General features: G+C 35.7%; 1 protein-coding gene across 4 annotated transcripts in view; it reads left to right on the top strand.

Annotated features, from left to right (window-relative positions):
* The window catches only part of ZNF236 (zinc finger protein 236), a 68,895-nt gene extending 47,106 nt beyond the window's left edge, over positions 1–21,789 (top strand). For 2 of the 4 annotated variants that reach the window (XM_084281395.1, XM_084281398.1), the window contains 14 exons: positions 82–294; positions 774–1,053; positions 1,515–1,618; positions 3,530–3,895; positions 5,117–5,262; positions 6,357–6,588; positions 7,097–7,276; positions 8,500–8,652; positions 9,537–9,727; positions 11,598–11,729; positions 13,216–13,413; positions 15,142–15,271; positions 19,521–19,697; positions 20,120–21,789. In XM_084281395.1, the coding sequence (XP_084137521.1) occupies positions 82–294; positions 774–1,053; positions 1,515–1,618; positions 3,530–3,895; positions 5,117–5,262; positions 6,357–6,588; positions 7,097–7,276; positions 8,500–8,652; positions 9,537–9,727; positions 11,598–11,729; positions 13,216–13,413; positions 15,142–15,271; positions 19,521–19,697; positions 20,120–20,247 (2,630 nt within the window). In that variant the 3' untranslated portion in view covers positions 20,248–21,789. The remainder of the gene's footprint in view (positions 1–81; positions 295–773; positions 1,054–1,514; positions 1,619–3,529; positions 3,896–5,116; positions 5,263–6,356; positions 6,589–7,096; positions 7,277–8,499; positions 8,653–9,536; positions 9,728–11,597; positions 11,730–13,215; positions 13,414–15,141; positions 15,272–19,520; positions 19,698–20,119) is intronic. The other 2 variants (XM_084281396.1, XM_084281397.1) reach the window with 2 other exon arrangements.
* The last annotated feature ends 762 nt before the right edge of the window (positions 21,790–22,551 follow it).

The raw sequence follows: 22,551 nt of genomic DNA, 5'->3' as shown, positions 1-22,551 counted from the left end.
TCAGAAGGTTTACAGTACCCAAACTTGTATACATAAACTTAGAAGAACTGCATGCTACTTACTTGTTTCTGTTATTTTAAGGAGTTAAAGCATTCAGCTGTAGCATATGCAATACGTCCTTCACAACTAATGGCAGCCTTACAAGGCACATGGCAACTCACATGAGCATGAAGCCTTACAAGTGCCCATTCTGTGATGAAAGTTTTCGAACAACTGTTCACTGCAAAAAACATATGAAAAAACATCAGGCAGTCTCCTCAGCTGTAGCTGCAGCTACAGAAACAGGAGGGGGAGGTAATTTCATTTTTTACTCTTACTGTACTTACTACGTAACAAGTACAAATGTTTCAGTGGATTGCATGAATGCTGTAACAGTAATGCTATAAATTAGCCTTCAAGCATGGGTAATGTCCTGAGCCACTGAAAGTACTTTTTTGTCTAAATTGTTTAAAGACATCAGTTTGCCAGGAGCCTGTCCAGTGCAGTCAGATTATTGTGTTCCATAGCTATTTTAATGTGCCATTAAAAGGGATTTTTTTTTCTTGAATAACTCATACCTGTATTTAATTGTTGTAAAAATAAGAATTACAAATCTGTCTTGATTTAAAAGAAATATAAACATCTAATTAGATCTCTGAAAGAGATTTAAGTCCAAGCTCAGGCCACAGACTTTAAGTCCACCTGGTGGCCATGTGTTTCTTGGCCACCCTTTATTTTCATAATTTCAGCTGACAGATTAGGCTAAACAGATATGTTTATATATTTTTTGATAGTTACGTGTGTTGAAGATGACGAAGAAAACTCTGAGAGAACTTCAAGAAAATCTCGTCCTGGAGTAATAACTTTCACGGAAGAAGAAACAGCAGAACTAGCAAAGATCAGGCCTCGAGAAAGTGCCACCGTCTCAGAAAAAGTTCTTGTTCAGTCTGCTGCAGAGAAAGACAGAATTAGTGAGATCAAAGATAAACAGGCAGAACTGGAAGCAGAGCCTAAATACGCTAACTGTTGCAGTTACTGCCCCAAAAGCTTTAAAAAGCCCAGTGACTTAGTCAGGTAAGAAATGGAAAACTTCTGTATCTTAGATCTCTAAGTTCTTCACCAGGCACTTAGTCACAAAAAAGTTATATGAAACTGTTACTGCTAAGCTAAGGCTTGACTCTTATTTATGTACATTTGTCTTTTTTTTTTTTTTCCAGAATGGTTAAAAGATATGTACCAAAATGCTGGTTTAGTCAAATACAGAATATGCAAACTTTTCGTATTTCTTGTTTCTTGCACTATTAAAACGCTTGTTGGATTTTAGATTATTTTTCTTGCAATAGAACTTGAATATTAAAACATAAAAATCAATTTGAAAAAAAAACCAACCACGCTTAAATCATCTTCTTTGGTAGTTCTGCTTAATGTTACATTAAGTATTTGATAACATCTAAAATTAGTAAGATATAAACTATTCCTAGAAACTGGCATAAAAGGTAGAGATTCATGTCATACATGTATTCTGGAATTATTAGGCATGTTCGTATCCATACTGGAGAGAAGCCGTATAAGTGTGAAGAATGTGGGAAGAGTTTCACTGTAAAATCCACTCTAGATTGTCATGTTAAAACACACACAGGTCAGTAAGATTTTGAATATCTTTGTTGAGAATCTTGTAACTATCTTAACAGGTTCGTTTAGCTTGAATATTTTGCAAGGAATGGTGTATTTCACTATGACGTGGGGAATGGCAATGCTAGGTGACATTTTCTGTGCTTACAGCATCATCAAATGAGTCGTTATTTTGAATAAACCATATTATTACTATGTCCTATACCAGTAGGCTTATAAGGTAGAATCATGGAATCATTAAGGTTGGAAAAGACCTCCAAGATTATCGGGTTCAACCATCCATCTACCACCAATGTCACCCACTAAGCCATGTGCCTAAGCACCACGTCCAACCTTTCCTTGAACACCCCCAGCGATGGCGATGCCACCACCTCCTTGGGCAACCCATTCCATTCAATGCCCGACCACTCTTTCTGAGAAGAAATGTCTCCTAATTTCTAACCTAAACCTCCCCTAGTGCAACTTGAGGCCATTCCCTCTAGTCCTATCACTAGTTATCTGTGAGAAGAGGCTGGTGCCCAGCTCCCCACAATTTCCTTTCAGGTAGTTGTAGTGAGCAATGAGGTCTCCCCTGAGCCTCCTCTTCTCCAGGCTAAACATCCCAGTTCCCTCAGCCACTTCTCAAAGGACTTGTGTTCCAGGCCCTGCACCAGCTTTGTAGCCCTTCTCTGGACGTGTTCCAGGGCCTTGATGTCCTTCTTGTACTGAGTGGCCCAAAGCTGAACACAGTACTCAAGGTGCAGCGTCACCAGAGCAGAGTACAGTCATAGTTTTAGCTCATGGAAAAAGTATATATGTACCTGCAATTTTTTTTTTTAACCATTAGCACTGGATACATTTTCTTGGTTTATTGTATTATGACTTTTATTTAATATTGCTCTTCTCTTCAGGTGGACTTCTGAAATATATCCACATTTCTAGTCATTTCCTTCTGTTGTTAGGCCTTGTGTTTAAAATCAGTTTAAAGTCTTTTAATATGTAATAAGCTTTTTTCCCCTGAGTGTCTGGTATAGTGTCTTTAAAAAAAAAAAAAAAATATGTTGTGCTATCTGCAAAAACTTACTGTTTGAGGTGATTTAAATTTTTTTTTAAACAAACACTACTGTTACGCTTCCTTTCAGATATGTTTTTCTCTTGGATTTTATTGGCCTTTGTACTGCAGTTACTATATAGAGAGATTCTGTTGTAATACATAGAACCAGCTCTTGTATGTTGTTGAAAGTTCTGAGATTTGGTTCTCTGGCTAAGTATTTACTCCCTGCATCTCATCCCGACGTAGTGTATACTGCTATAGTGGAATAACTGAAGTCACATAATATTGTACTTCTGCCTTCACTGCTTTTTAATTCCCTGTATGTATAGCAGTTCTTGTTAACGTTTTACCTGAGTAGCCAGCAATATTGCATCATCTTGTAGATGCAGTAATCATCTTGTAGATGCCATAAAGTATACTTAATTTGACTTTATTTGGAAACAGTGCTAATTCAGCATTTGTCATTCCTGTATGACCTTTCATCCCAATTTGTAATTACTATTTTGTTGAACAAAAAGGGACGTTGATGTGTTAGGGTTTTGTAATCTAAATCAGTAAACTGAAGTAGGTTGAATTGTTATGTCAGGAAGTGAGAGATAATGATGAAGACGAGACATTAGATGACCTATCAGGTCAAAATCTGAATGATTTTTTTCACAGTGTATTAGAAATAAACTGAGTCTCAGAAATTAGGAAAAAATTAAGATTAATTAAAATCCTTTCTTCATTTGAAAAGCAGCCAAAACTATAAAGAGTGTGGCTAATTATTTCAAACTTATTATGTTCAATTTAGTTTAGAATCCATGTTTTCTTAATTCATTGGTACGGGGCTATTGATTTTTAGAGTTTTTATCACTTACCTTTCTCTTTTTAAAATTTTTCTAGGTCAGAAGCTCTTCAGTTGTCATGTGTGCAGTAATTCTTTTTCTACAAAAGGAAGTCTGAAAGTCCACATGCGTCTGCATACAGGAGCAAAGCCGTTCAAATGTCCTCACTGTGATTTACGGTTTCGTACGTCTGGGCGCAGAAAAACCCACATACAGTGTCATTATAAACCAGAGACCAAGAAGGTTAGGAAGCCTGTTGCCCGTACTTCAACTGAGGGACTACAGCCAGTCAGTCTTCTTAATTCATCATCAACAGACCCAAATGTTTTCATCATGAATAACTCTGTTTTGACAAGTCAGTTTGATCAAAATTTACTTCAACAAGGACTTGTGGGCCAGGCTATTCTGCCTGCTTCTGTGTCAGGTAAAAACGGGTTACTTTTTATTAGTGGTATTTAAATGAAATACTGAATTTGGCTTTCTGCTAGGGTTCAGAAACTTATACCAAACGCTACTTCCAAGCAGGTAGCATTCAACTTCCTTCACAGTGATGACATAAATAGCTACTTACATGTATTTTAGAATGAAGGGGAAAATGTATGCTGGTCATAGTTCACTTAGATCTCTTAAGTTCTGCTGTGGTGTTGCACTGTAGAAAGGAAGAAAACAAAGATAAGTAGCAGGAGTAATTGTGTTATTTTCGGTAATATTCTTGCCTTTTCTTAAAAAGAAGCGAAGCAAAACTGTTTTGCAGTGATGTCTTGGTCTTGTACTTAACTATAGTCATCAGCTACCCTAAGCTGTTGTCTGAAACCAACAAATAGAGTTCAGAATATACTGGTAAATTTTTTTTTTTTTTTGACAAGCTTGGTTTGTGGAAAAATTGGAGATTTAAAAGCTATCTGTTTGCTTGGAGTTCTTGAGTGAACAGAATAAGGAGTCCTAGGAAGAAGCAGGAAACTTTTAAAATCAAGATTACTGATTTGCATTTTGCCCAGAAGAGGTATTTCTTGGATGCTTTGTGAAGCAAATTTATTTATTGTATTAAGGGATTTTGGATAGGCAAAGATAAATGTTCTTGAGACATGAACCAAAGGAGGCTGGTTGATCATACTTAATACTAAAGGTGTTTGGAAAAGGTATGTCAAACAAGGTGACTTCTTCACCTTTTCTGAGCATTCGTAGCAACAGTCTGTTTGACTTTAATATTAGTTTTCTAAGTTGTTAAGATTTTGTTTTTCAAATGCTAACGTACCTTTATTTCCACCCACATATGTGTGTAGGTTTATCTTTGCTTCCTTCTTGAATAATGTTTCTGTTCTATGCATAAATGTGGCAATGACTCAGGTGGACATACCTTGTGTAAGTGTTGCTTGTATTTAGGGGTGGCATACTCTCCAATGAAATTTATACCAAATTTCTCCAGGTTCCAAAGCTACTTTGGTTTTGGAAGATGCCAACTTGTGTTTAAGTAATAGCTATCCCTAAATTATATGGAATTTATAATTAGCAACTGCAAGTTCTGTTTCCTTGCATATATACATGTGTATATGTGTAGCTTTTGTAGTGATTTTATTTACAAAAATAAGATGGTGGTCAGTAATGATAAAGAAAAACATTATAATATGACTGTTTTCTTTGGTAGCTGGAGGTGACTTAACTGTGTCCTTGACAGATGGTAGCTTGGCCACTCTTGAAGGAATACAATTACAACTTGCTGCTAATCTAGTTGGACAAAATGTTCAAATATCTGGAATAGATGCCACCAGTATTAACAACATAACATTACAGGTAGGTTGCTTTTAGTCTCTTGTCTCTAATTTCATAGAGTCAGTTTGAGGACTGAAGGAAGTTTAACTGAGTATACTTCTGGAAGAGTTCCCTTGAGCGAGGTGTTTGGCAGTTCTGTGCTATATCAATTGTACAGTGTTAAAAGACTTCAACAATAGCTACATTGTTTTTTTTTTCTGTTTTTTCTCCTCCAGTCTTTCTGTTTTTTACCCCTCTGGGATTTTGTCAGATTGCTTTAAATGCTGCTTTTTCTTTTAATTGCATTTTGTCTTTTTCACTTTAAAAGCATTTTAGGCTAAATCTCCCCACCCAGCAGTCCCCACCCCTGAAAACAACTCAAATGATTACAGAAAAGTTTTTTTTTCCTTACCATGACACCTCCATTATTTAGCATGTTTTTAAATACTTGGTTTCAGAATTTAAATTCCCTTTGAGCTTGTAAAATGAACAATACAAATGCTTCATATAAAAAAGTGAGATGGTTACATTTAAATTTTAAAATGATGTTAACAGTTTTAATGAACTAGTTTAGGTTTGATCAGTTTAACAGAATCATTCTGAGGTTGGAGAAGACCTATGCAGGTCAAAAGGGCCAACCCCAAGCTAAGGGAAAAGTCATTTGCAGAGTTGCATTGACTTGCTTGGAGCTTTTTCAGACTCATAGGAGCTGAAAAAGTAGGTAATTTCTGATATCAGTCTTATCTTCTGCTCCATGCCTTTTGGCGTTGAAAGTCCTGAAAACAGTGTTAAGAGTAAATGCAACACTAAGTCAGTACAGAATGCCAGTATAATGGGTATCCAGAGTCCAGCATGCTTGTATGCAACTATAATAATGATTTCCCGAACTTCTTGATGAAGGATGAATCTATAGCTGAAGCTAAATAGACTGTTTACATGTAGACTTTGGAGGCTTTCTATATATATAGAGAGAGATACATTTAAAAACAAACAAACAAAAAGCACAATAAAAACTAAAATGTTCAATTACGAAGTTCATATATATACTCTATACTCACCTTCTTGAATTCTAGGTTTGCTATGAATATTCACGTAACCCATATTTGTTAACTTCAGATTGAGAACTTGCTTTTCAGATTGATCCAAGTATTCTTCAGCAGAGTAATTTACTTGCTCAGCAGCTAACTGGAGATCCCAATATGGCTTCACAGAATCCCACCCTCCAGACAACAGAAAACACAGTGCCTGCTAATGTGGTTATTCAGCCCATATCAGGCCTGTCTTTACAGCCTACAGTAACATCTTCAGCTAATATGACAATAGGATCTCTATCTGAGCAAGAGTCTGTGCTGACAACCAATGCTAGTGGTAAGCAGTGTCATAAGTCTTATGCTTTGAATTTCTTAGTTTGTCATGCACTGAGATTTTTTAAATACCTTGTTTAAAAAGATAGCCATATACTTCTTGTAGCAGCATATTCAGCAAATTCTACAATTTTATCATTTTTAATGCTCTTTTTTCATAAGGTAAGCTATATAATGAAAATAGAAGAACATTTATAGTCTTTAGAAATGTATAAAAACTTTGAAAATCTTAACCTTTAGAGGAGTAAATTTGATAGTGGAAACAACTTCTCCTTTAGAGTACACGTTCTAAAATTTTATGTTGGCTACATCTTCTGTAGTGAGAATTTAGAAACATAAACGTAAGATATAAATCTATATAAGATGTGTGTATATAATTTATATTAAGATATATATAATAAAGGTTTATATTATGTATAAATATACTTAGAAAATGTAGTAATTGTTTTAAAAATTGTATCATAAAGATAGGATCTTCATAGATTTTTTATTTTGTTGTTCTATCTATTTAGGTACACAGGACATCTCTCAAGTCATGACTTCACAGGGTATGGTATCATCTTCAAATGGACAACATGAGATAACATTGACCATAAATAATTCCAGTTTGAGCCAAGTTCTGGCTCATGCTACGGGTTCTACTACTACAAACTCATCAGGAAGTCCTCAAGAAATCACTCTTACCATATCTGGTTGGTATTTTTAATGATTTCTTAACGGTACCAGGTTTCCATTTCATAGGCTAGCTATACAGTATTTGAGGATATTTTCCACTGTCCACGGCATTCCTGTGGTGTGTTTTTATATACATCAGCTTTTAAAGATGCTCCCCTTTAAAATCTGCCTTTAAAAACAATGTATGCTTGCTTTGAGGACACGTTAAATTGGTTCCCTATTTTCTTCATAGTCTTGATTCAACCGATACTTCTCAGGGAGAAAGCCTGTATAAGCAGTTTGTATTTCCTTTCTAGGCCTCGTGTGGTGTAGTATAACTCCTGGGTAATGCTGGGATTGGAACAGGCAGCTCAGGGCAGGTCAACACCTGGAGGACTGAGTTTGTATGATCTACATTTACTTAAAGTACAACCATCTTCTAATATGTGCCCTGATCATTCTTTGAGTTGTACTATTCAGGCTTTATAATATGTAGTTAATACTCTGGCTTTCTTTGAACACATTTGGACCAACTTTCTTTACTGCCTCTAAGAGACTGATCCTATTATACAGCATAAATAGCTGTCTACTTCCCCCAAGACACTGTATTTTGTATCATTGCTTTTCTTTAACAGATTTCAGTATAATATTTAGTGCTTCTCTCTTTTCTTTATTTATTTTTTTCTTTTCTGTAAAGCGTTTTATGTTTTCAAAGTGTTGTGGCAATAATGTCCATGTTAGTGTCATGGTTCCTCACCTCTGTTTTTTTGCTTGTCAATAGATGTTCACACATCTAAGGAACATGGAGTTCGGCTGTGCAACAGCTGACAGAATCTGCCTTCAATTTCTATATGTTGGGTGCCTGTTGAAGGTTCCACAAAATTAATGTTGATCTTTTTTCAAAAGAGAGCATGTTCAATGCAATTCATTATCTGTATGGTAGATATAAAAAATATTATAGCCTTTAGTTTGTTAGGCTGTATAGGTTCATGAAGTTGGTGACTTGAATCTAGGAAAGATCCATTTGTCTAAATAAGCAAAAGTATTTCTCTGTTAGTATCTAGATGTATGGTCATGTGCGTACATAACCACATCTGAATTAAAAATGTTGAACCTCCACATAATGAATTTTGTGCTTTGGTTTTATCTTCTACTTCTTTTATGATATGATCAGTATTTTATTGTTGAAAGTACATTAGTACAATAATGTTGAGATATTTCCAGTTATTAACAGATATTAACAGGGCTAATTTCTGTTTAGGACAAGATCTTATTCAACATAATTCTGGAAGCAGTGATATGAATAGTAGCTTAAGGCTGACAGCACCAACCATCAACAGCCAGAGTACAGGGGCAACATTAACTATAAGCAATGACCAGCTTCTTTCTCAGGGCACTTCGCTAAATGCTCCAGGTATGCATAAAATGATTTTCTAAGAAAAAATGTAATGCCATGTTTAAAAAAATAACAAACAAACAACAACAACTAAACGATAGACCAGATAACTGAATCTGAAATAGTATGATCTTGCACATTACAATTGAACAACTACAAGCCTTGGGTGTGTTTTCTCACTAGCCTTACTTCATTGTGCCAATTTAAATTACCCACTGCACAGAGTAAGAAAGAAATACAGATAAGTCCTACCCCCAGAATATTCTGTAAAATTTGGAGGTTAAGGCTAGTTACCTATTACCTATTCTTAGGTAATGAAAAACAGGCAGTTGGGTTGTACCTTCTATCTCATCTTTTCATCTTTTTGAGACTTAAAAACTGAAAGCTGAGGCCTCTAGTCACATGTTGGAGAATCTATTTTTATACAGGTGTCTTATAACAGTTTGATTTTAATAAACTAGCCTATGTAGCTGTTATAGTTCATCATCCATGTTATGAAAATAGGGTGGGATTGCTGTGTTGCGGAGTTTGAAATTTTGGTTTTACTACCTTGAGTCAAAGTAGTCTTTGAGGATTCTGAAAGTGGTCAGACTACAGAAATGTGTAACCTGAAATTTCTTTGGGTGTTGTTTTGGCAATGAATATGCCTTGTTACAAAGTTATGGCCTCACAGTGTGATATACATCAAGGTACATTAAGAACTACATTTTTTCTAATTTTATCATTTGACTGATGATTTTTGACATGTGATTAGTTTAACTGATTTTGTTCTCTTGCTTTGGAGACATAAAGGCATAGCAAAGGAGAAATAGAAATGGTTAAGTTCAATTAAAATAATAAATTTGCAGTTAGAACTTACGTAACTTTTTTTTTTTTTTCCCACTATTCTACATACATTCCAGAGCTTAGTACAACAGGTGGAACAAACCTTCCTTCAACAACACCCATGTCTCAGCCTACAGTTTCTACACAGAATTTGGTAATGTCTTCATCAGGAGTTGGAGGAGATGGTAGTGTCACTTTAACTCTTGCTGACACTCAGGGAATGTTGTCAGGTGGTCTTGATGCAGTTACACTTAATATCACTTCACAGGTAAGAAATGTTTTTTCTGAAGTGACAGATAAACTAATATTAATGTCTTAAAGGGCAGGAATTTGGGATTTTGCTTACAAAATAATTTCTTATGAGATCGTTCTTTTTTTGTGATAAACTGTATATACATGGCTACTGTAATTCTTTGGAGAGCAAAACCTGACCAAACCATTTAAAAATACCATAAACTTAATTTCTTCTAATTGCAGCTTTTTTTTTTTTTTTTCCATTTTAAATGAAAAGGGAGATTAGTAATGAATATTTCCTGTGGGTGCTCTGTGATTAGTTCTTACTTAATCACAGAACTGGTAGATAGTACTTTCTCGAGGATTGGAATGAGTGCTACACTAAAAATGTTTAAGAAATGTTAGTAGCAAATCTGCAAATTCAGTACATACAGAATAAATAATGAAAAAACAATAAGCTTGCTTTAAAATGTATTTTTTTCCTTCTGGTTAAATTTAGGCTGTACCTTTATTCTTTATTGTCATGTGAAAGTCATACACTGTTATAATAATTTATGAATTATTCTGCTAGGCAAAGTAGCAAAGGCTATTTTTTCTCTCCTCAGTCTTCAAAAGATAGCTTCCAATTTTGATTACATAGTCCTGTGTGGAAGAGGATTAAAAAATAATTTAATCTGAGACAGAATAGTTGACCTGTGATAATAGGACATGTTATGAAGACCTTCATGTAGCCTTTTCTTTAGGTCCTAACTCCTGGAGACCTAAATAAGATAATTCTTTTACCTTGAGAATGCTAGCTTGAGAATGTTATCACTTCAGTTTATTTTTGTTTACTAAACAATATGTTGTATAACTATATAGTTTAGTATTCCCAAACTTTTTATTGTTTACTCTGGTAAATTTTTATCTTCCTCCTTGTGGGTATATGAGTTGAAGAGTAATTGTGTTAGTTCTTTTCACGGCAAGTAATAGGAAAGTGATTAAATCTATCCCTCTTTAATAGAGATAGTGATAAGAAATGATGCAAGAATTGTGCGATATGGCTATCATCTCCCAGGTAGCTTTAGCATTAATTTTGTTTTTATTATAATGTAAGATTTTTGTGGTGTCATTGAAAGCTAAAGATGGGGAAAGATTGTGTAAAGGCTTCTTAAATGTTTCTAGTAACGCATTTGTCATTTTTGACATTAGAGTAACAAAGCAACATGTAGCTTCATTTCAGACTTTGTAATCATTTAAACGATGTAAAGTTAAGTGTTGATGATTATCAATAAGCCACTTTTAAGTTAAATTAATAAGACTTTAAGTCAAATAATGGAAAACCATATTGGCTACTATGCAAACACAGTGTATGTAGCACGAATCATGATAAATGGACAGGTAGTACATAAAGTTAGTGCATTTCCTGGGGAGATGGAAAAGTCTTTAATAGTAAGAAATAGAAGTAGTGCTGTGATGTTAGTAATTGTGACTCTCAATTGGTAATTTTGTATCTTGATTTCATGTATTTTGGAAGTAGATTTCTTTAACAGATATTAAAAGGGAAATGTTGTGGGAGACCATGCAGGAAAACAGAAGATAGGGTTAAAGAAAGTATGATCTGGGAAGACACGGATAGGGGAAGGATGAAACATGCAGTCCTTGATGCAAGACTTGGAAAAACTGAACTGAATCTCTGCTTTTACAGACTTCCAATCGTTGTTACCCTTAAGTTGGTAGGTTTAAGATGAAAGGGGAAGAGGAGAGAAAACAGTAGCATTTGCTCAAACACGATACTGGAAAAGGTCTTTTTCTAGAGGAAAAAAAAAATAGTTTTAGGTATAAAAATAACATGCTTGACTGCAATTAACTGTTTCAATATAATTAATTTTACTTCCTTTCCCTTCTCCTCCCCTCTTTGACAGGGTCAGCAGTTCCCTGCTATACTCACAGATTCCAGTCTCGCTAGCCAAAGTGGGTCAGGCTCACAGCAAGTCATACTAGTGAGCCATACACCCCATTCAGCAGCTGCCAACTCTGAAGAAATAACATATCAGGTAGATGCAATATATTTCTTTGTCTCTTGTGGGTAAAGGATGTTATTAATAAAAAGTATTAGAATGATTCTTCTGTATACCAAAGCAGGAAGACTGATGTCATTCCCATTGGGAAGAAGTTCATTTTAACTGCCTAGTCATCTGGATTGTGCTTAAATTTTGAGTTAATAACACTCATTGAAAAAAGACAACAAAGGCTCTGGGCTCTGCTGGAGCCAGCAGCCCACTGAGGTACATGCCCAGGAGTGTAGTGGGGTCACTGCAGCAGCGCTGGTTTAGTTGGCCCAGCCTCTGCCCCAGCACCTCTGAGGAGTTTTTGCAGTTGTATCAGCAGCAAAAGAAAAATGAGTTAGTCTGCTACAGGGGGGTCAGAGGACGCGTGCAAAAAACATGTGTAAATGTCCCATAGACAGAGTGTCTCTTTTGCTTTGTTTTTATTGCTAAGATTTGTTTTCTGCAATCCCAAATCATCTGCGAAGTGGGACAGTGACTGAGTAGCAGTACTGCGTAGCAGTGCTGTAGCAGTCAAAATAGAACAGTAATGTAAACTACTTTTCTGTCTTTCTGGTGACCGTTGACTGACTTTCAACATTTTGGCCTTTTCCTGAGAGGTTCCAACCAGTTGGAAATGTGCATACATGTATAATTAAATGTGTGTGTGTATGTTATTTATCATTTTGTTCAGTATGTATTATATTGCATCATTGCTAATTTTGTTACTATTCCTGCTTTCTACTATGGAAAACATTCTACTGTGCTCTCTTTCTCAACTTCAGTTTATCCTAAATAAGTAATTTAGAATAATATTTCCTTTATCTTTTGTTTATTTCCATTTATTTCTTTTTATAAGATTTAGTATTTAAGATTCTTTTCTATCCACAAAATTGAGCAAGTTTTTTGTTACCTTATTTGAAGAAAGTGAAATTTTTGCAAATGCCAGCATTGATTAAAAAAACAAAACAAAACACCCACATCCTCTCAACTTTTAATTACGATTTCAGTACTTCTGAAATTTTGTGTTGGTAGCTCAGAGCTACTTCATTTAAAAAAAAAAAAAATTCTTGATAGATAAACTAACCAGAGAAAACACTATCCTCTGTAAAAATCAGACACTCTTTGTTTTTTTTTTTTATTGGTTTTGTCTGAGGTGTTTTTGGCTTTGAATATTTTTGGTGAGAAAAGAATCATCTGAGATGCTCAGGAATATATAAGTATAGGAAAATATTTATATACTCAAACACATTGGATTTTTAGGACATACATGAATTTGAACATAGTTACTCTAATCTTTTTGTTTTTGTAAAATAACTGTATTTAGTCATTGTTAAGAGCATTGAAATACAAGTTTATGTTTACATACAACTTAAATTTTTCTTTTGTGTTCATAGCTGCTTGCAAGTACTTCAAAAATGGATCACGTTGAAAAATAAACAGCTGTTGTGGGTGTGCCTATGTAATTATTTGACTGTTTTACAAATTGTTATAGGTGACAGAGGTTTCTCCTAATGTGACTAAAAGCAATCAAGCAGAAAAAGAAAGTCGTGTGCACCAGTGTTTTGAGTGTAGTCAAACCTTCTCTTCAGCCACCATGTTGATGCACCACAGTAAAGAAGTTCATGGCAAGGAACGAATACACGTTTGCCATGTCTGCAATAAAGCCTTTAAGCGGGCAACGCATCTCAAGGTATTTGGTAATAACAGTGGATCGGTCTGTTAACTCATTCTTTCGGTGTGGACTTCTTGTCATGCTAATGAAAACTACCTGTTACCCCATTCCTTTCCGTTCATAGTCTGTGAGATATGAATCTGAGAGGGAGAGCCTAAATGATACTGCTTGCACAGATAGATAACTTCCCTGGACCACAGAGAGTATTTTAATGCATATATTGACCTTAGGAAAAAAAATGTGAATGACTGTCATGCAAATAGCGGTGGCAGAAAAAGATTTCATTTACTTTACTTGCATTATATATGTCAGCACTGCTTGTCCTGATTTCCAGAGAGGCTTTTGTAATCATAGGGAACATTTTACTTTGCACACTATCCTTTGGTTTTTAGGTGCTCTCTTTTTGGAGCACAAGTGACATCTGCGGAGGAGGCATTGGTTTTAAGTTATCCTTATGTTGTTGCTGTTTAGTGATATTTCCTATGTTTTCTTTAGATTATCAACAACCTGATACTTCTGAATATTTTCAGAAATTTATTTATATTTTAATTATAATTATAGAATGTTCCTGTTAAGAGTATCAGGCTGTAGTAAACAAGTGGTCTCTCCAGGCCAATATCCCATCTCTGAGCGATACTAAAAGGCAGTGGATTGAAGAAGTGTATTAAGAACAGAACAAACATTTAACTTCCCCAGAATTTTTCCAGCTTCCCAGGAGTTATAACAGGAAATTTCCAGATCCAGAAGCCATGCCTTAATATTTAGTAGCTCTTCAGAGAGCTTTTCAGGAGATTTCCTCTCATTTTTGTATCATATTTCAAGGAGATATACTCTGGTTGTGAACTTCACCCCCTTGGAGTGAGCGTGTGTTAAAAGATTTTTGGTCCTTGGGGAAACTCTCAGAATGCTGTCAAACTCAGCTACTTATGTTTGAAGAGTTTTCTAGCAAAAAGTTTTTGGAATACAATACAGATAATTGTTTTCCTTAAGTAATGATGAAAAACAAAACAAAAAGATACCAATCTCTTGTTTTCTTAGAAGTAAACCTTTTCTAGGCTTAACATTAGGGAGTTAATACCACTGAAGTTAGAAATGTTATTACTGCTTCTTACTAAAACGTGCTGTACTTTCATTCTGCTCTCTTACCTGTAAAGACCTTAGTTTTTTTTAATTAATTCAACAGTTTGTTGTTAAGTGGTTCAGTGTGCATGTTGATAGTGCAGCTCTGTGTGTTGTGACCGTCTTCTTCTGAGGCTTTCGCTCTTTTAGAATGGTACTTATTCAGGTGCTGAGTATAAATGTCTACGCATCAGGCAAATGAGGGGGAGATGGATGAGAGGGGGGAAAAATCCAGTACTAACTTAGTACGTATAATTGCCCTAAATCCATGTTTGTAAGAAAACAAAATATTCAAAGAGCACTTTGAATGAATAACTTTGTCATTTTGCTTCGCTTAACTAGTGAGGGTACTAATGTATTAAAAAAAAAAAAATAGTTCATACAGTTCTTGACAGAGGTTTTCAGGAATGTAAAGCTACCGATGCCTCAGTCTTACAAAGAAATGATATACAAATGCAGTGTTTCTTCTAAAGGGAAAAAAAACCTGCAGACTTCCATCGTCCTCCTCCTTGTCTGTTGCTGACTAAGATCCTCTGCTTTTGTCTTCAAAATGTGAATATATTTCTGTGTTAGATACTGAAGGTTTTTTAAATGGTTCTAAAACATTCTTTTTCTCTACTGGCTTAGGAACACATGCAAACCCATCAGGCTGGACCTTCACTGAGTTCCCAGAAGCCTAGGGTGTTTAAGTGTGATACATGTGAAAAAGCTTTCGCTAAACCGAGTCAGCTGGAGAGACACAGTCGCATTCACACAGGTAACGTTGGAAACATTAAAAATGGGGAAGTTATCTGTATTGCTTCTAAGCTGGAGGGGACTAACTGTAAGCTATAGCTTAAGATGACACCCAAAAAATGATTAGTGTTTTTGTTCAGTGAGTCAGCCAGAGTTTTCTCTTTCCGCGCTGTCATTGTCTGGCAGTTAGCTTTTGGCCGCTCTTCATGGATTTAAAGCAAAATTCCTAATCTCTTCAAGCTATTGTGTTAGCCTTGTCATTTTTCCTTGGTTGGTATCACTTGCCTGTCTTGTGAAGGATAATCTGAGTTTCACCTTTTGACTGGATCTTCACTTTGCACTCTCAGATTCAGTCTCAGATTCAGCACTTTTCAGCATTACGTCTCTGCTGCATAGGCTTGTCTATATATCCAGCTGTCTTGTGCATGCTCTTATTACGTGCATCTCAAAATATTAGAACTTTATTTTCTTTGACTTTGATAAATACAGTCTTATTCAAATCCATTTGAAATGCTTTGGCTTTTTTGCAGAACTCCTTTCTGGATGTCATTGTACTGTGTTGGATTATTGTTTTTATGCCTTCATTCTCATCCGTTGCACCAGCAACCACAAGCTATCTGTCTTCCCATTCAAGTGACATTGAGCTGTTCTCAATCTCTGTTTCTGTTCTCTGTCTCCCTCTATGCCTTTCTCTCTCTTCTGTCCTCCCTCTTCCCAGCCCCTTATTGAGCTGTTTATTCCAGTCTCTGGTCAGCATGTGATCTCTGTATTTCTCACCCTGTTTAAAATTTCCCTCCACATACCTGCATGCTTTCTACCATATGTACCAAATGTTGAGAGGGGATGTTCCTCGACTGTTCATTCAGTTTTATCCTCAAAACATTTTTAAATCTTTTGCCAGTATATCATGAGGTTTACACATAAATGAATGCCTGGTACTTGCTTTGCCATGAAAAAAGAAGGATTAGAGAAAAAATTATTCAAGAACTCAAAATGTTTGTGGATGAGTTAGATCAGGCCTATATAATGTACAGCTTTCTGTGCGTTGTTTGATTTGTTCTGGAAGAATGAATTTGCCTTGTTTCAGTTGACTAATTCAGCACATACTTTGTATACTGTCAAAGGTAAAAACAGGAACAGTAATTGCAAACACCATCTCATTTACACATCAGTGTTTGAGCTTTGGGTTATTAGGATTTGCCAGGCAACTGAGAGCCAGAGGGGCTGCAGATTCTGGATCTGTCTTTTCACATTTTGTTCTCCTACTGTTGAGATCTCTCTACCAGGAAGGATAGGACAGTGGATAAAGAGGATTCATGAACTTAAGATTAATTTATGGTTTGAGTCCTTTCACTAAGGAAATCCTTAAATTTGGGAGTCCTGAAAACAGGTTTACAGATGCTGCAGTAGGAGGCATGGATAGATAGGGGTAGTGGGCGTTTGCAGCAGTTTGTCAGCTAGCAGCATTTATCACTGCTCAGTTGTAGCTAGTTGTGTTTATTCCCACAATACATAGGTGTGTGTTAGCCTGCTTTATAAAAGCTGTTACACCTGGTTGAAGGTGGCTTCTCATCTGGTTGTGGGAGGAGGCTCTGATTTGCTCTGTTACAGCTGTTATGTTTTAGAGGTCTCTGGTGATCCTGTGAGTTCTGATTTAACAGACTGCCTGTGCATGCTTCTCTTTCCTCTACCCCCTGCCCCAAGAGAGTTTCAGCTGTGGATGAGTGGTGACTCTCTCTTCTTTGTGAGAGGAAAAACTGAAGAAGGGGAGCAGAACTTCTTTGTTACAGTGGTAGAAAGGAACATTCTGGTTATACTGGAGAAGGGAGAGCCAAGATTTAAAATCAAAGGAGATTAACCATCTTTAGAATTCCACAATAATTTGCTTTCCATATAACTTAAATATAGCTTAAATAATATAGTTTATTATATATAGCTTAAATAATTCAGATTTTAGAAAAAGGGAGTGTTGTGCTCTAGGAGTCCCCCAAATAGCTTGAAATCAGAGAAGAAGCCAGTATCCCTCCTCCCTGCTTTGGCTCATGCTGTCCATTGTAATAGACACAGAGCCCTTCAGGAAGGCCGTGGAGAGACCACAGTCCCTTTATGCATCTGTTTCTCATAAGTCTGCACAATCGTAGGAAAAAAAAAATCTTCCTATTTTGGAATCGCTTATAACTTATAATATACTCAGTAAGTCATCAGATATTTTGAGATTTCTTGGACTTGAGTGTTCATAAGCTGGGAATGCCCACAAGCTGCAACAATCCTTGCAGAATTCATTTTTATATTATTGTTGTTTGAAGTTGTAGATTGACTTGCAGTTGTAACATAACATTCTCTTCTGAAAGAATGACTACTCTTTTAAAAATCCCTTAAGAAAAATGAGTGAAAATGTGCTGCAAGCAAGTCTTTAGGTGCTTTTACGTACACAGCCTTTCCTATCAAAGTTTAGGAAAGCCAATCAGTTTAGACTTAAAGATGATTCTTGTCTGTGAGAAACTGATACCTTTCTTCATTAAACACTTTTAATGATTTATAAATCATTAGTAGGCAATACCTACTGAATCTGTGTGAGCCTAAAGAAAATCACATTGTCTCTATGAGTAAAATCATAGATTCATCTAGGTTGGAAAAGACTTTCAAGATTACTAGGTCCAACCATCAATCATGCCCCTTAGTGCCATGTCCACATGTCTCTTATGCCTGCAGGGATGGGGACTGCACCATTTCCATAGGCAGCCTCTTCCAGTGCCTAACCACCCTCTTCCATGAAGAAATTCTTCCTCATATCTGATCTAAACCTTCCTTGGTGCAACGTGAGAGTGTTCCCTCACATCCTTTAAGTATCTTGTACATTCAAGTCTTCTCAATGAAGGACAGTTTGTAGAAATGTTGTGGTAATTAGAGGAAAGCAGATGCTTGCACTTCTATCAGAAAAAGTCATGTGGTAATCCCTTACACAGCACTAAAAAGGTTGTTTGTTTTAGTAGAATATAGACCTTGGAGTCAAAAGTATCTGAAGAAACAGATTTTCTACTTCAAACTACTGAAATTGTTGTTAATAAAAATGCACAGAACACCTCTGTGCTGCAGTTTTCATTTCTATGTCAGTCCGCTTTCTGATCTATAGTCTTAAGCCACATACAAAACAAATACACAGGCTGCATGCTACACACCCAGAAAACCTGTCAGCATTTTTTCTGAAAAAGCAGATCTTTCAGTGGAGGAAGGAACTTGGGTTTTAAAGTAATTGATACATGTTTCAATTATTGAGTATAAAAGTGGGTAGAGCTTTAGCCATAGTTTTGCCACTACATTGAAGATTTGTAATGCTCTGAAACTTAAATTCTTGAGAGTTTTCCTTGAAGTGAACCTTTGCATGTGTTTATTTTCAGCAGTGTTGTTGGAAATGCCATGTAGTGATTACATTCTTGAATAGATTTATCAGAGCAGTCTTCCAAAAAAATCCTTCTGGACCACATGTGAAAGTCTCTTTAGTTGGCAGGTTAGCAGAAACAATATTTTGCAAATCTGCCCATTTTTTCCCTCAAAATTCAAAACAGAAATACATAAAAAGATTTGTTTCCAATATCTAGGGATGTATTCTTACTCTTTTTTTTTCTTATTCTATTTGGTATTCTTATTCTATTTGGTAGATTAATTAAGTTTGTTGTATGAACGATAGTCCTTTCCCTTCAGCTTGCCCCCCACCGAAATCTGTCTTCCCTCTGCCTATCTTAAAGAGTATTGTTTGTGTCACTGTAACACACATTGGTGTAAGCATGAAGCCCTCCTGGGAGAGGGCCATCATGATAGAAATATACTTGTTATATTCTATTAGGGTCCTTTTACTCCCCCCAAGAACACTGAAATCACAGAATTATTCCGAGTAGATTCCTAACAGACCAAAATTTGCTCTCCTAGTTCTTGCTGTTGTGATTCTATTTGCCTTGTTTCCTTCTCTCAGGATCCTGAATTCCACTATCTGATGATCACTGCACCCAAAGATGTTCCTGACTTTCACATTCCCAACTAATTCTCCTTTGTTCGTGGTTACGAAGCCCAGCCAAACACCTTCCTTGCTAGCTTCTCAGTCATCTGTCTCAAGAAGTTACCGTTAATGCACTCTAGAAATTTCCTAGATTCCTAGAGACTCAAGGAAAAAAACCCGTTTGTCTATGTAATTTCTAGGTCACCTTAATGATACTGAATTATGAAAAGCGTGCACGTTAAAATGAGAATTTAGTAAACACATTTTTCTCTTCTAGGGGAACGGCCATTTCAGTGTGCACTATGTGAAAAGGCTTTTAACCAGAAGAGCGCTCTTCAAGTTCATATGAAAAAGCACACAGGAGAGAGGCCTTACAAATGTGATTACTGTGCAATGGGATTTACGCAGAAAAGCAATATGAAACTCCATATGAAACGGGCTCATGGTTACACTGGTATGTAGCATAATGATAGCAATGGTGAGTGCAGAAAGCCATGTGGTTCACTAGGAAAATACAAAATGCTTGCCCTAAGTTACTGAGGGATTTAGGCAACAATAACACCAGTGCTGGTGAGTTAGTATTTGAACACAACCCAAAAAGCAGGTTGAAACAGATGGGTTAGCACTCCTGGTTCCTGCTTTTTATGTGGAGCTCTATATTGCAGAAGTAGGAAGTTCAAAAACTCTAATAGGAAAACAATTATATTTTTGTGTTTTTTTTTCAAATACTGTGTAATGTGTTCATAGATTCTGAGTTAGTTGTATAGTACCTTTCCAAGCAAGATTCCTTTATTCCTCAAGAATGTTTCCAAGATACTTGAATTTTTCTTAAGTACACACCCAGTCATACTTATTTTATTTATTTTTTTTTGGAAGGTCCTGTACAAGAACCTGCTAGCAATCAAGAACAAGAAGGGGAAGATATTAGTCGTGCTCTGAATTTAGAAGAAGTGGTACAAGAATCTTCAAATGAATGGCAAAGTATAGGCAGTGTTTTTCGATGACAACTTAAAATCTGAAAGCTAAAAATGTTTTTGGGACTTGAATTTCTCTATAAACAAGTTTTCAGAGAAGAAAAAGTTGGATTTTACAGTTGAGGCTTCAAGCATTGGAAATATTAACAATAGAATAATATATTATAGGTTTTTTAATTATTTACAAAAATTACCTAAAAGAATCATTGTCTTTTTTTAAGCTTGTTGAAAAATATTGGTAAAACATCACTTAATCTGTGCAAGTTGTCTGTGAATCAATGAACTCAGGTAATACTGTATACAGTTTCATCTTCTAATTCACAGCCAGTATATCTATTTGAAAAATAAACTGGAACTTCATACCAGAGTAGAACGATTCCCATTTTTAAAGGAGATGAAGAATAACTTAACTTCATGGGGAAGCTATGAAGCTGTTAGCTTCCTTTTTTTTTCCTCTTGTTTAAAGAAATAATTGAGTTTGGAAACAATGTTACAAAGTAGATGCATGCAGTATAAATTAGATCTTTGTTTTTTACAAGGCACGGGAAAATGCTATATTTCTGTTTTAACCAGTTTGAGAATTTGAAAAAAATAAATTGCCATAAATTTATGGCTTTTCTTGAGTTACGCTCTTCAGAGGGCACATGTTCATTTCCATTCCAACCACAGGGGTAGTTCAGTTCGTTGTTAGATTGTACATTAAAATGCCTGAGATTTTAAACTCAGCAATAATTATTTAAAGAAAATTCAAGCTAGAAGAGGTTACAAAGAAATCCTCTTTTATGTTTGCTGTATTGGATCAGCAGGTACATATCCCAGTATCTGTGGAAAGCACAGCCATACACTAAATTTGGGAATTAAACATGCAGTTCTCTGTTAGCGACAGTCAAAGTGAGTTGCACATTAGGTCACCTATATTATACAAAATTCCCCAGTGCTGTAAATGGTTATTTTAAATCTGTAAATTCCTCATTGTTTTCTTTGTGAATTTGGGAACTTGTTACTTTCATATGTTGTTGTTGAAGTCATTGTTTCAGCAAAACTACCTAAGTAATGCTTTACAGGTGCCACTTCTTAAGTATATTCATAGCAAAGAAACACTGGAGTAAAAACATAGTCATCTTTTAGACATTCCAAAGACAGAAGCTTTTTTCTTATTTTTACCTTGTTCTTTTGAGTTTTATTTATATGTTACATATATATAGATATATATATATGTGTGCTTGTATATATATATATATATTTAAAGTTATATGAGCCTCTGTGTGGCTGATCAGTATATTTTGTAAATACTAATCCCATTTGCAGGAAGTTCATCTTTTCATTTTGCTGCAAGTACTTCTAGATCAGTGGTGGATTCATTGTACTATAATACAGAGCGGGATTTTAATTTACTTTCTGAAAGATAATTGCTCTCAAATGCAGAAAGCCCTTTTTTGTAAATATTGTCTATACTTTGTCTATGATACAAACTAGTTATTTCGGATTGCTGAATCAAGAAATCACTGTTGTTTTTGATAGGGCATCTCTCAAATCTTTTGTTAACTCTTTGGCATATGTATATAAGTAATATAGTTGGTGACATGAAAATAACACTTTTGTTATGTGGAATATTTAATTCAAAAACATGTTAAATAATATTACTTTTTTCCAAATTCTGCTTTGTGTATTTTTTTCAGCATTTGACTCGGGTTTCTAGGAAACTGAAAACTGTTTAACAGAAGTGTGCCCCTCTCATATTTAAAGAGTGTATGTGAAGTGAAGTCTTCTAGCAGTGTCTTTCCTTCCAGACAGTGTTAGTGTTTCAGCTGTTCAAGGACATTTTACAGTTGTTGTCTGAAGGCATATTGACCCCTTCACACGGCCCCCTATTTACCTATAATAAGATAGATTTTGAAGTTACACAGCCCTGAAAAATTTCAAATGGGCTGTGTGATACATGCCATGTATAAAACACTTCTGCTCTTTCAGAGAATAGTGTATATGCACAGCAAGGTTTGCTGGAGCTGATTTGTTGCATATGTGATGATGGTGTCCAGAGGTGGCCAAATATACTTCGACAGAAAATTATTTGCATGTGGTCATGTCCAGATGTAATTCCATCCTTCATACTGGCAGGAGCATTGAAAGGAGCAATGAAAGCATTGCCTACTCTGCCTCCGGTTGCTTTGCAGCAAGTCAGAAGTGGCAGTGGTTGGAAACAAGAGATGAGATTGTGCTAAAAACAGATCTCATGAGTAAATGGATGCAGTTTTAAAATGATCACTTCTCAAAGTGTTTTCTCAGCAAGAGGCAACGAGTGTGTTGCAAGTCTTGGAAGTGACAAATCAATAG

This window comes from Netta rufina, assembly GCF_964035555.1.
Source record: "Netta rufina genome assembly, chromosome: 2".
NCBI lineage: Eukaryota > Metazoa > Chordata > Aves > Anseriformes > Anatidae > Netta > Netta rufina.
Note: the sequence above shows the minus strand (reverse complement) of the source record. Positions and strands in the feature narration are given on the sequence as shown.